Source organism: Gopherus flavomarginatus, chromosome 8 (genome assembly GCF_025201925.1).
Source record: "Gopherus flavomarginatus isolate rGopFla2 chromosome 8, rGopFla2.mat.asm, whole genome shotgun sequence".
NCBI lineage: Eukaryota > Metazoa > Chordata > Testudines > Testudinidae > Gopherus > Gopherus flavomarginatus.
In genome coordinates this window covers 103,734,782-103,748,499 of record NC_066624.1, presented here as the reverse complement: position 1 = coordinate 103,748,499, position 13,718 = coordinate 103,734,782, and the positions used below count along the sequence as shown (strand labels likewise).

Below are 13,718 nucleotides of genomic sequence, written 5' to 3'. Positions count from 1 at the left end.
AGTTGTCTCTTATTTTGAGCAACCATTTAAAGGAAAACTCCTTGTTTAGCTATGCCAGAAGGAGGACATTGGATGTGGTTTAATCAGGGCACAATTTTATTCTTAAATGTCTGGGAAAACCCCGCAGCTAAAAGTGTACAGTGCATGTGATTCCATAATCATTTCAATATATACCCCAGGGGGTTTCCATCAGCCCTGCCGCTTCCTAGTCCCCACTCAAGCTGCTGCTGAGACCTCACCATTCCCCCCACACACCTCGAATGAGGGTGGGGGAAGGCTACGAAGGAGGAGAGGTCGGCTCCTTGCCATTTCAATCATAGGAGGAAACCCCCATCCTGTTTCTGCTCCTTTAAGGAATACCTCCTTTAAATCCCTGACTAATCCTTTTTATCTAATCACTGTATCCCTTCCCTATGGAGTACTTGCACTGGACTTTTGCCCAGTGTTTACATAATGAGTTGCAACACCATTCTCCTTTCATGTTTGCGCAGTTAAGTCCTCCTGAACCTGCAATGGCAGTGGTCCACAAACTGTGGGGCATGCTGCCTACAGGGGCACACAGGAATATCCGGGGTGTGTGGAGGGGCCCTGGCCTTGGGGGGAACACTACCCAGCCCTGCTCTGCCCCCAGCTCTGCTTTGGCCCTGCCCCTGCTCCTGGGCCAGGGAAGCATGGCACATTCCATTATTGGTAAGTAAGGGGTCGAGTGGAAAAGTTCGGGTACCACCTGCTATGGGAAAGGTGAAAAAAAACACTTCACCTTGGCCAATCTGGCAGTGAGGGGCAAGTTCCTTGCAGACACCCCCCACCCCCGAGAAAGGAATAACTAGCGCAATGCCTGCTGTGGATCCTAAACCCCCCCCCCCACAGTATTTCACTACTGCCTGGGTGGGAGGGTAGGTGCTGCTCTGCTTGGTTCAGATAAAAGAGGGCTATTCTTGCACGGGCATGGACCTATATAGTCCTCCACCTCTTTCAATCACTGGGGGGGGAGCGGGAATAAGTTAGCTGACCTGATCTGTGGCAGCAGCTGAAAATAACTCGCTGGCTTTCTAGTGCTTAAAGGGGCACAGACCTTTTCCAGCAAGCCAGACAACAGCCCCCACCCCTTCACATGCAGTGAGATCATTATCCGATATTGTAATCACAAAGAGTAAGTCAGTAACTAAAAATCATCAGTTAAGAATGTATTGTTAAAATAACAGCCACACACAGAGGTGCACCACAGAATGGAGAAATGCTGAAACACTGGAAGGAATTTGTAAATAAATAAGGGTATAATAACTGACAACTGCAATTTTCCTTTAAGCAGTGAATACCAAATACTGGCTGGGAAATTTTTTTTCATTTTAGCTGAAGCAGGTTTGCTATATTCATATCAGCTGACAACAGTTTCTCTTTTGCTTTGACAGTGATGTGTGATGACAATTCTCAGCTATCAATGAGGCAGAGCAGAGGGTGTCCTGCAATTGAAATCTGGAAAGTGTGTTTTTTTGGGGGGTAATAAAGGAAGGAGTCAGCTCTGGATAGAGGTATTAGAGCAAAAGCATAAAAGCTCAGATCTAGCTTTTTGCTCTCTCTGCGGATAATTATATTACTACAGATCTGGCAAAACTAGCCCTGCTAAAGTTTCATTTTTATGCCATCCAAAACAACAATTAAACTGCCTGAATTTTCACAGATAAAATGACAGGGTTCGTTTTCAAGACTGACAGTAGTTCACAATACCTCTGGTTTTGGACCATCTATTAGCAGAGTGGCTATTTATTAGCATGTTTTTAAATGTAGGGTCCTGGTTACACCCCATGATCACTACCACTGAAAAAGGAGGGGGAAAAGCAGATGTCTGCTGATTTAACAGGAGAGACCTAGCTCAAATCTGTATTCCCCTGGTCATATACACACACAATTGATATTGAAGAGACTTGCATGCACAAATCTAGAGAAACCAAAACAGCCTCCCACAGGCATGTAAGGACCCCAAATTAGCAGAAGCACTGCAGTTCTGCAGTACATGGGGGTTACAGGCTACTGAGTGACCAGCTAAGGGAACTGAATGGCCACTGAGTTGCTCCTAAGAGGCTCAACCCCATGCATGCTTTCCAGTTGTGTATGGCCAGAGGATGCCCAACTGCATAGATTCACTGTCCAAAACTGTATACGTGTTAGGGGGTAAGCTGAAGCAGGAATAAATGCTATCACAGCACATGGATTGTAGTAGTAGCCAAAGAGCAGAACTGGTGCTCCATGCCCTGCCAATAGAGCAGGGGTTGGCAACCTTTCAGAAGTGGGGTGCCGAGTCTTCATTTATTCACTCTAATATAAGGTTTTGTGTGCCAGTAAAACATCTTAACGTTTTTAGGTCTCTCTCTATAAGTCTGTAACTAAACTATTGTATGTAAAGTAAATAAGGTTTTCAAAAAGTTTAAGAAGCTTCATGTAAAATTAAATTAAAATGCAGAGCCTCCCAGACCGGTGGCCAGGACCCGGGCAGTGTGAGTGCCACTGAAAATCAGCTTGCGTGTCGCCTTCGGCACCCGTGCCATAGGTTGCCTACCCCTGCAATAGACTGTTTGGGGGAAGGGACACACAGAATATTCAGGCTTGTGGAAGAATGAGCCTTCACTCTCAGGTTGAAAGCAACAAAATCAGAGGCAGCTTTATTCGAGCAATTGCAAGGGAAGAATACAGCTGAGAAAGAGCATCTCTGCCTCAGTTTCTCTGAAATACAAGCAATATCACACAAGCATTTATACTCTTTTGTGGCATGCATTAATTGAAAACATCTACATTTAATGTATATTATATCCTGTCTAATCCAGCATTTTCTCACTTTCACTTCTCAAAACATCATTATCTTAAGGCTAGGTCACACTGACTCGGCACTGCTGTTTTCCCACTTGCCCCTGACGTGAGCCCTGCTTTTACAGGTCTCACGATATTAGGCTAAGACTTAGCATAAAAAAGTTGCTCTGTTTCCAACAAATTAAAATGGCTACACTTAAACCCTCTCTTTCTGTCCTGCTTCCACAGGCTGTTTACTCAGATTTTGCATTTGGGCCTTAATACCACAGAACATGATGAGTAGGGAAATATAGGGGGAAACTGGAACTATCAGAAAACGAAGGGAAACTCCACAGAAAACATATGAGAGATCAAATAAAGGCGTAAGAAAGGGAATGGAGAAAAAAGATACACAGAAATATACACAGAGTTTAGGCAAATCACAGCCTCCTTGGGTCTCTCATTTACCCCCAGCTGTGAAAAGGGGGAAATAACTCTCATCCACGTTTGTGATATCACTAGATGAAAAGCACTAGGAGTACAAAGTATTCTGTTATCATGCTGCCTATTTGGTCTGTTGTGGGGCAAGTCAATGGTTGGGTCAATTGTGAGAAAGCTAAAAATAATTGTTGAGAGTGCAGTGAGCTCAGGCTGCAACACAAAATAGCAATTACACACTGTGACAGTTGCCTCTCTCAACAAGATGGAGAAGACAACCTAAGACACCTTAGGGACAGGGTCAAGAAACTGATGTCTGACCCAAAATGGCAGTGCTTCTTTGTTTTTTCTTAATCCCACTTTCCTGCTTTCCATTCTCATTACTCTCCTGTTTCTCCAGAAGAGATTTGTTACCTATTGTGACAGACCCAGACCAGTGTGGTACAGGAGTCTGGTAGAGGGCAAATATACTAGTCACTGGCTGAGTAGTTTTCTGTTCCCTGAGTGACCAGAGCAGGGGCTGCATTGGAGTAATCAGGAACCTGCTAGAACCAATTAAGGCAGGCTAATCAGGGCACCTGGGTTTAAAAAGGAGCTCACTCCAGTCAGGGAAGGAGGAGCTAGAAGAGAGGAAGTGTGTGTGAGGAGCTGAGAGTGAGAGGCTGTGCTGCTGGAGGACTATGGAGTACCAGTGTTATCAGACACCAGGAGGAAGGTCCTGTGGTGAGGATAAAGAAGGTGTTTGGAGGAGGCCATGGGGAAGTAGCCCAGGGAGGTGTGGCTGTCATGCAGCTGTTACAGGAGGCACTATAGACAGCTGCAATCCACAGGGCCCTGGGCTGGAACCTGGAGTAGAGGGTGGGCCTGGGTTCCCCCCAAACCTCCCAACTCCTGATCAGACACAGGAGTAGTTGATTCAGACTGTGGGGAAGATCACTGAGGTGAGCAAATCTGCCAATAAGTGCAGGACCCACCAAGGTAGAGGAGGAACTTTGTCACACTATCTAGGTAATTAATTTATTCTAAGGTTTGGAGTTTTTCCTATATAATGTGTATTTCATGCCATTTAAATCACATTCCTGGTTGTAGAGCCTTTAGGGCAATGGTTCTCAACCAGAGTCTGAGGCCCACCGGCAGGTCGTGAGCAGGTTTCAGGGGCTCTGCCAAGCAGGGCTGATATTAGACCTGCTGAGGCCTGGGCAGAAATCCGAAGCCCGCACCACCTGGGGCTGAAGCCCGAAGTTCCAAGTCCTGCCACCTGGGGCTGAAGCCGAAGCCTGAGCAACTTAGCTTTGTAGGGCTCCCTGTGGCATGGGGCACCAGGCAATTGCCCTGCTTCCTACCCTTTAATGCCTGTCCTGGCTTTTATATGCAGAAAAACAGTTGTCCTGGCACAGGTGGCCATGGAGCTTTTATAGCATGTTGGGAGTCCTTGGAAAGAGAAACATTGAGAACCCCTGCTTTAGAGTATTGGTGACCTTACCACAGATCTGATCTGACAAGATGCTGAACACCCTCAAATCCTGTTGTCTTCAATGGGAATCAAGGGTGCTCAGTATTTTGCAGGATCAGATCTAGTGCATGTATTAAGGGACTGATCCAAGTCTGGATTGTGGTACCATTGATCATCCTATGTTATGGCGTGAGTAACCCCACTGGAGTCAATGGGAATATTGTGGAGCACAATTACTCTGAGAGTAAGGGGCTCCTTTCTCGTTATGTCTATACATTGCAATGACTCCAACACACTTTGAACAGGGTCTCTTGTGTACTTAAGTTGATGTGCAGTTATCTTCAGTGGATGCCCCTTCCCAGGAGAAAAGCAAACATAGTATTTTGTGATGTAAAAAGTTATTAACACTTGTTTTTGAACCAACCCCATTTTTTCCTGTTTCTTTTATCCTCTCTCCCAGTCAAGACACTATGTTTATGTCCAGTTAAAATTAAATTGAGGTTTCAAACAAATCTCTCTCTCTATTAATTGTGTTTTCCTAAAATGGGCTCCGATACAAGGTTTGTAAAAATGTTAATTTATTTTCTTTTAAAGAAATACATAGCCTCAGGTACAAAAATATTGCACGGAACAGTATTCACATATGAACATACCAAAATATTAACCCAAAGCATGCAAGATACATAATTTGAATGTAAATTTACAGACTGCATGTCTACAGCTCAAACAGGTGGTTTTTAACTATTCATTTCTGTAATGGGATCTTTTGAATGGGATTTTTAAAAGTATTGGTCCAGCTCTAAAATGGGAGATTTACTGTTGACATCAGTGAGGGCGGAGTTAGACCAATGCTGACCATTTTTTAAAACCCCATCCTTATAGCTTGCTTTGTGCTGTCGATTTCACATTTGCTTTTAATGTTTAATTATATTAATTGCAGAAATACTTGATATGAGGTTTTTGCAGCCGCATCTTTACAAGCATTAAGGAGCCATGAGACTGGGGGATGGCCTAACCCTCTCAAAAACTGGCAGTATGGATTCTCAGATTCAGATTTTAAGCTTTCCTTGACAGACCTAGGACAGATGCCACCAAACCAGAGCGTCCGATTCCCAGAACCATCTCAAAGCAGACAGTAACCATCATGGTTTACTGCTAGTGTGGCCATAATTTTCAAATATGTCCACTTAAATCCATGGAAGTTAATTTTCAGGTACACAGTTTGAGAGACATAGGCCCTGAATTTCAGAGGTGCAGAGTTTCTGCAGCTGCCATTGACTTCAACTAGAGTTGTGGGCACTCAGCATTATGGAAATCTCAAACCTCAAGGCTCGGCACTCAGAAATAATGGCCCCTTTAGAAAAACTGGGCCTATGTGTCCCACAGAAAGAATGACTAACACTGGCTGATTAGATTGGTGATTCATTACCATTCATAGTACACAGATATCCATACCACAACACAACTGGCACTAACTGACTGCTTGATTGGCAGCCACAATAGAGGTGTAAATAGTTAAGGGACCAGTCCAATCTCTGTTAGAGCCAATGAGAACTGGATTGGACTATAAAGTGGCCCTGGAGCAATCTCACTCCAAGTCCATTTAAGAAATGTTTATAAAAGACAAATGAGTCACATAGGAACAAAGATTCTTGTGGATACACCATACAGTATTAACTACTCTTTAGATAACATCTAGGCTGGAAATAAAATACCTTATTATAGCCCTCTTCTACTCTCTCTTTCATTGGAAAGGCATATATTGGGGACAGAGAGCTCTCCGGGAAAACATTCTAGAAGAGATGCAAGTTAGTTACCTTCTTGGTTAGTTGATCAATATGGACAATATGAAAAAAGAACATGTGACAACATTAAAAAGGAGGAAGATTACAGGGTCTGAACACAGAATAGCAATAACTGCTGGGGGAGAGGGGATGGAGGAAGAATCAGAAGGAATCTAAATTTTACTAAGGTAGGCCCTGATCCTGCAAAAGCTCTCACATGTAAGCAGTCCCATTGAGCAAGATTGCCAGGTGAGGACCTTCATATGCTTTGATCTCCCCCACCCTCGCTCCCCACCCCTTTTGCAGAATTTGTTGTTTACCTTGGCAGAAAAATATCCTTAAGTTAGCAGCCTTTTTAATATCATCAGTACTCTATTGTAAATTTAGAAAAATCAAAATGTTTATATTTATATATATCTGAGTACAACATATCTAGACTAAACTAAAAATACATTGTTTTGAAAGACATTCTGTGCTGTTTCTGCCATGTGCTGCATACTGTTTTTAAAAAAGTCCTTACATCTTGCACCAGGTTTTAGCTTTATTTTTAAGCCAATTTACGGCAGACAGGAAAGAAGAGATTATAAGATCTGTGCATAGTTACACCTGGACAACCACAATGACTTCACAAATGCCATGATCCAGCAAAGGCTTACATGCATACTCAACTTTATACACTGGTAACCCATGGTTAAGTACACATGTAAGCCTTAGAAGGATCAGGGGCCTAAGGATGCAAAGGTGTGAACTAAAGCCGAATTTAACCCTGTATTTGAATATTTACATTCTGTTTCAAATCGACCCAGACTGAGCAATCTGAATCTATATATAACTATGGGGTGAGAGGTTAGTCTCTCACAATAGGTAACTTTGCCTCTGTATACTCAGTGCATTACTAGCCGCGAATAAATATTAAAACACAGAGCTGCAGTTTACTGATGCTTCAGTTTGATGTTCTCTTGCACTGCTCTTTAAAATAAACCACTTCCTTACAAATGAATTGTATGTATATTGATGTGTTAAGCGTATAGATTTCAATTTGCAGAGCACCAGTTAATGTAGTATTTTTGTACTGTATTGGAAGCATGCCTTCCTGTGATTCTTTTTCACATATTAAATTGTATTTATAACTGTGCAATTTTTAAATGTTTTAAAATAAACTGTCTGTGGCTTCAAATACTTGACAGATTTCTTGTGCAGTTGAAGATGGGGTTTGATTGTTACTGCTTAAAATTAAATGGGGAACTTACTTCTCAGAGCATATTCATAAATGACTTTTTTTCTTTTAAATCTGAGGTTTTCATTCCTAGCTATTTGGAAGCAGAGAGATGTTTCTGTGCTTAAAGCAGGTCTAATATCTAAAGATGGATTTGAGAGGTTACAGACAAACATTTAGAAAGGCCTAACCTAGAAGAACAGAATAGAAACCTACACATGAATGGAAGGAGCTTGCACAGATCAGTATTGCCATCCCCAAGCATTCAAAAATCAGGTCAGATCTCTAAAATTCATAAGAGTGGCTTAAAAATCATGAGATTTTTTTAAAATAATACATTTTAGGTTCTGCTTGTTTGCTTTTTGAATCTTTAGGGAGCCCTAGGGTCAGGTTTTCAATCTTTTCTCTGCAACTATCAAGGCTAGAAATTACCTTTTTCTTTCTTTTCTTTTTTTAGTTCAGAGTGGAGATGCTCATGTACCTCCTCTGCTCCAGTTGTTGGGGCTTTAAGGAAAACACCAGATTTCACAAGGTTCACAACTGTCAGAACTGGCACCACCAAAAGCTGCTCAGTTAATCTGAGGTTTCAAAGAAAAGAGAGGCAAAAAAAACAAACACAATCCCCAAGATGTGAGAATATTTTTAATTTGAAACAATTGCAACAATATATCATTCATATCCCTTCCCATCTCAAACACTCTCCAAAATGTTACCAATGCTTCAAGCAAACAATGCCAAATGGTGCAAAATAAACTATTACAAACACTTCCAGAACACAACAGAAAACTTCAAAAGATGTGGCAGGAATCAGAAATTGATCTGATCCGTTAATGGGGGGCGGCGGGAATAGGAGGGGAATAAAAAGGCATTTCCAGTTACAACGTTTTGCATAGTCGTTCAATGCATCTGAAGTCAGATAGCAGAGAAAACAGAGATGACTGCCATTGGGATGGAAAACAAAGATATTAGCTGGAGGTCTGTTTGTAAAAGCTACAACGAAGACCTAATGCATCCATGTCACAAGTTTTACTGCACCTCCATGAGGCTGAAAGTTCCTAAGAAACAGGGCCTGCTTCAGATTTCATTTACACCAGTATAAATCAGGAATAACTCAGCAGAGGTACTCCAGTGTGGAACTGGTAAAAGGGAAAGGAGAATCAGGTCCAAAGACTCCCAGACTGGCTGAAGGCTTTATTATTTTTTAATTAAGATTATATCCTAATTACATTTTAACCAACAAGATAAAAGGATTTTAAGAACCACATTCTACTTCTGCTTTGAAGAGAGGACACTGTGAATCATAATGGGTTCTAGACTCCTTTAGAAATAAAGCAGGATTTTAAATGGGGGCAGGGTGTGTGTCAAACATTTCCCCTTCCTCCCAAAAGTTGCATAATTCGGACATTTATAACCAGCTCTAACAATAAAACAGCTGTTTGCTTTGTGCCTCTTGATTCTTGGTATTCAGCTGATGGAATAACTTGCCTTTTTAGGTTCAAAGGTCCAGATCATCAAAGGCATTTAGTGACCTTAGTCCCATTGATATCAACGGGAGTTAGGAACTCAAACACCTTTGAGGATCTGGGCCAAAGTGACTCTTTTCCTCAACCTTTACTCCCCAAGAAGCTCACAAGACAAATAAAAAAAAACAAAAAAAACCAACAACTTGAAACAGTTACTGGAATCCAGCTGAACCATAAGTCCTCCCATCACCCATTGCTCAAGTCACTCCCTATTGTCCTGATCCAGCAAGGTACTTAAGCACAGGGAGTAGTCGTATTGACATCAAAAGGACTACCCACCTTCTTGAAACTGAGCATGTGCTTAAGTGCTTTGCTAGATCAAGACTTAAATGGATCAAACAGGTGTACCTCTCCCTCTAGGTTCCAGAGTCAGATGATTGCATCCTAATGTACCAATGTCACTGTTCACCTTTAGTCATATCGTTGAAGAAAAAGGAAAGAGAAGAAAAAGAATTTACAGTAAATTGAATATTTGAAAGTGAAAACAGTGATGAGGGGACAAAATGCACAAACAGCTGGAGAACTTCAAGGTATTTTCAAATGCAATATTTTCATGAAAGATCATTCAGCCTTTCCCCTTTATTGCACCCCTGCACTTTTGCCCACTTGTAGCTTACGAAGCACAAAGGGCTGAACAATACTTGCACTAAAAGGATTTCAGAAATGCAGACACTAAAAATGCACCTATTACGACCAGCGAATTTTTTCTTTTAACTATCACTTTCCAGCTTCTCACCTGCTAGATTTTTAAGTGTGCCTGATGTTAAATATACAATGTTAATATCACACACACATGGTCTTTCCAGTTTTCGATCTCTCTACATACAAGTAAACGGTTTGTGAGAGTTCACGCTCCATCCTTAGTCCTAGGGAGCTTTGCCATGTTTCCAGTTTAACAATGAGCACGGTAAAGACCCCATGATCTGTAACTTAGCCAAGGTCTCTAAATAAGAAGGTTATGCATACCAGACCTTTCCAGTTTATAAATAGCCCTTTAAATTCATGAGGCAGAGGAGAAAGCTGTTGCTGCACTTCTTTGAAATATAAACTGGGCATGAAAATGATCTTTTCCTTTTTTACTGCCAAAAGCAAAAATTAAAAAATAAAAACTATCTGAAAGTTCAGCTCCTTCACTTTACATACAGGATGTGCCACTGCATACTTCCCTGATTCATTTTTCAGGATAGGCAACCGCTAGTGAAAGACATAAATAGCCAAAATACTGTAGGAACAAGTAGATCTGCTGGCAATTTTTATTTTGTCTACAGTAAACTACTTAAGAATGACAAGGCAGATGAATCTTATGGGAGCCACTTTCTAATGTGAAACACCACCATTCTAGTGTCCCTGGAAGGGTATTAAATAGAGGAAGCTTTCCCAGTGATTAGGCATCACATACACTACTACAGGATTATTGCACTAGAATTTCTCTCTACATCTAGTACCACTTTTCAGATCAAATACTGATCAGGAAAACTAGGCCTATATTACCATGCTTAGTGATCTATACCAGACTTTGTTACACTATGGGAACAGTTTTTAGTCAGACATTAAAAAAAAGCTCTAGTTGTAACCAGAATCTTTAAATTCAGGTTCCCTTTGATTGTACAATAGCCTGCATTTTGCTATTAAACTTGCAGACATTAAATGCAGAGAAGACATAATTATAACTCCCTGCCTCTCCTGCACTCTGCATGGATTCTTTTGACTGTTCCAACTTATTTTAAGAGATCAGTAATATTATAAGAGGCAATTTTTCCAATGGTCTCTCAGCAGAAGCCAACATACTGTGAACTTTTTTTGGGAAACAAAAAAGATTATACATTCACCACTGTAATTTTTTTTTTAAACAGAATTATTCAACAACTACAGTTTAATAACCCCTCCCCCCCACACACACAGACCCCTTCTTGTTTATGACTCAAATTGAAATAAGGAAACAATATGGGGAAAAAATGGGACAAACAGTGGCCAAAAAACCCCAGAAGTCCATGTATAAGGGGTGCATTGTGCAGATCAGATTATCAGTGTGTTTGCAAGTTTCTAGAAAGTTGATATGTTATGAATTTTAAAAAAAAATCAATACATCAGCAATTTTACCAAGCAATTTTCTCCATCCATGGAAGAAACTTAAATAATTAAACAACCTTTGGCAAAAAGCAGAATTGTACTGCAAGCACTTTGTCATGGAGCCGGTTTTAGCTGGTCTGGGCACAAAATTCTTTGCAACAATTAAAGGGATATTGCTCCTCTTTTTTAACACCTTTGGAGGAAAATGGTGATTGTTATTCCTGAGTGGTAGAGTTACTTATCAAATCAGCATATCTGTTTCCTTCAGCCACTTGCAATCCTGAATCTCTTGGGATAATTTAAAAAACATAACAGGATTTCAAGAAGAGAGTTTTAAAAAACCCACATTAAATACATAAAATAAAACCCACCATTTCTATGTGGCATAATGCATAGGGCACTGACAAGGGATTAACAGCTTCCAAATTTTGCATTGGATTTCAAGCATCAAGGAGGCAAAACAAGACATTCTGTATCACTACATTTTAATATACATATCTATATAAGTCATTCCTTATTGTACTGAAAATAATATCATGACTGAGGCATATTCTGTGATGGAAAACAATTTCTCCCCCTTCAATTATACATGAAGCAAAGGCAAATTTGTGACATCCAGAACCAGTGTGGACTCTCCAGCTGGAAGCAGTGGGCAGCTACTATTGTAGAAATGTACATTCCCCAAAGGTCCTCCGAGAACATAGCTGTAATTGGGTTGTAGTGTAGTTTTGAAACAAACGCATATTCTCCATGAGCTATTTGCAAACTCCATTAGTAATCTGCATGGTCTTAAGGTATCCTTTAATGTATATCAATTTAAAATATCCACCTAATAGAAATTTCCCTGCTAACACTTAAGAAGGCATCAAATGACTGTGTTTTTAAATAAACTATAAATATCCCATGTTTTCCTTTGCTTTTTTGGCAGTCCAAGTTTTTTTTGTTTTTTGTTTTTTTAATTTTTTATACTTTTTTTTTGGCAGATTAAAAGGGTTTATGGCTTCGTAAGGCCAAATAACATATTTGTGGCCTAACTTGGTATCCTACGGTAGAAGTAAATATAGCCCAGGTCTCTGGGAGGTCGTTCTGAGGCACAGACTTTAAGGTCGTTGTAGATCACCCATCTGAAATAAAAATAGGAAGGTAAGTATCCAGAGAATTAAAGTGCTGTAATTAATTCCTTTAATAGGGCACCAACAAGACACTAAGGACTTCCCAGATCTCTACCCTTAAAAGCTTAAAATCTAATCAGACAACATACAAACAAGAGGCACAATGAAAATCAAAGTGATTGGTGAAGCAGGCTTCTTGTTAATTAAGTAATTAAGAAAGGAGAAGGGCATGGAGGCAAACCAGAGATGGTTTCCAGTTGTCAGAAATTAGAATGCTCGGTGCACAACTAGGGAGGAGGGGGTCGGTGGCAAGCACAACAGAATCCAAGTTCTGCATCAGCCCAGTCCCTAGTATAGATTACAGTAGCCTCAGCATGAGCACGCGTGCGCACACACACGGAAAATCAAGTACAGTTCTATATAACATTTGCAGCCTTCATTCCACTTATTGAGTGAGATAACAGAAATGTATTGCATGATAACACTCGTATATTTTTGTATGGAGACATGCTATGCAGAAGCTGCGTGCCATCCAGAAATCAAATCTTTCCTTCCTTTCCCAAAGCCACTCACCTTCCTTCCTTTTTGAGATGGGAAACATAGTGGCCACTCATTGTGGATGTTCCCATGTGGCTGATGAATCCAAAGAGCTCATACCCTGCGTAAGAAATATCAGAGATGATGAATGTCACTCTTCCATTGCTGACACCGCAGCACAGACCCAAGGGACAATTTTGTTTTGAACAGAAAAGCATTTTCAGATATATAAGCACCTTTGATTCAGACCTTGCATCCCAAAAAACACTTTCTATTAACCCAGCAGTAGGTGTCTCCTTTCACACGCAACACTTACCTTCACCAAACCTGAATGCAGCACAAACCAATACAAGTCTGTGCACAAACAACATTGTCTGAATCTGCTTATACCTATGAATATATGACCAAATCTATGAAAGACAAAACGGACAGCGCAAAGGTACGGATTTCAACCTTGATGCACACAAGACAACACTGAAAACGTAAGATACACTATTTAGATACAGCCCGATCGAAGGGTGGTGAAAATTGGCTCTGCATACAAATTAATTGAATTCATGCATATGAATGTTTGAACTCCTCTAAATCAAATGAAAAAGACAGGGACTATACCCTAGAGTAGCCTTTGGTTTGAGGGCACACTGAGTCCTCCATATGGCTTCTAACACCATCACCCGCACAAACATACACAATTCTTAAAATTTTGGGGAAGCCCTTGGATAATAATTTCAACAGCTTCAGCATATTATGCAGGCATGGCGTCTCAACAGGAAGAAAACCATGAAGAGTTCATGGTTAAGA

At 40.8% G+C, this 13,718-nt stretch overlaps 2 protein-coding genes across 2 annotated transcripts in view; one reads left to right on the top strand and one right to left on the bottom strand.

The window, feature by feature from the left end:
- PEX5L (peroxisomal biogenesis factor 5 like) overlaps positions 1 to 7,615 on the top strand; it is a 175,292-nt gene extending 167,677 nt beyond the window's left edge. Inside the window, exon 15 of the transcript XR_007776027.1 lies at positions 6,431 to 7,615. The gene's annotated coding sequence lies outside the window, so the exon portion shown is untranslated. The remainder of the gene's footprint in view (positions 1 to 6,430) is intronic.
- Positions 7,616 to 8,304: 689 nt separating this feature from the next.
- The window catches only part of USP13 (ubiquitin specific peptidase 13), an 89,000-nt gene continuing 83,586 nt past the window's right edge, over positions 8,305 to 13,718 (bottom strand). The window contains exons 20-21 of the mRNA XM_050965869.1: positions 12,954 to 13,038; positions 8,305 to 12,392 (exon numbers count right to left, since the gene is read on the bottom strand). Of these exons, the coding sequence (XP_050821826.1) occupies positions 12,299 to 12,392; positions 12,954 to 13,038 (179 nt within the window). The 3' untranslated portion in view covers positions 8,305 to 12,298. The remainder of the gene's footprint in view (positions 12,393 to 12,953; positions 13,039 to 13,718) is intronic.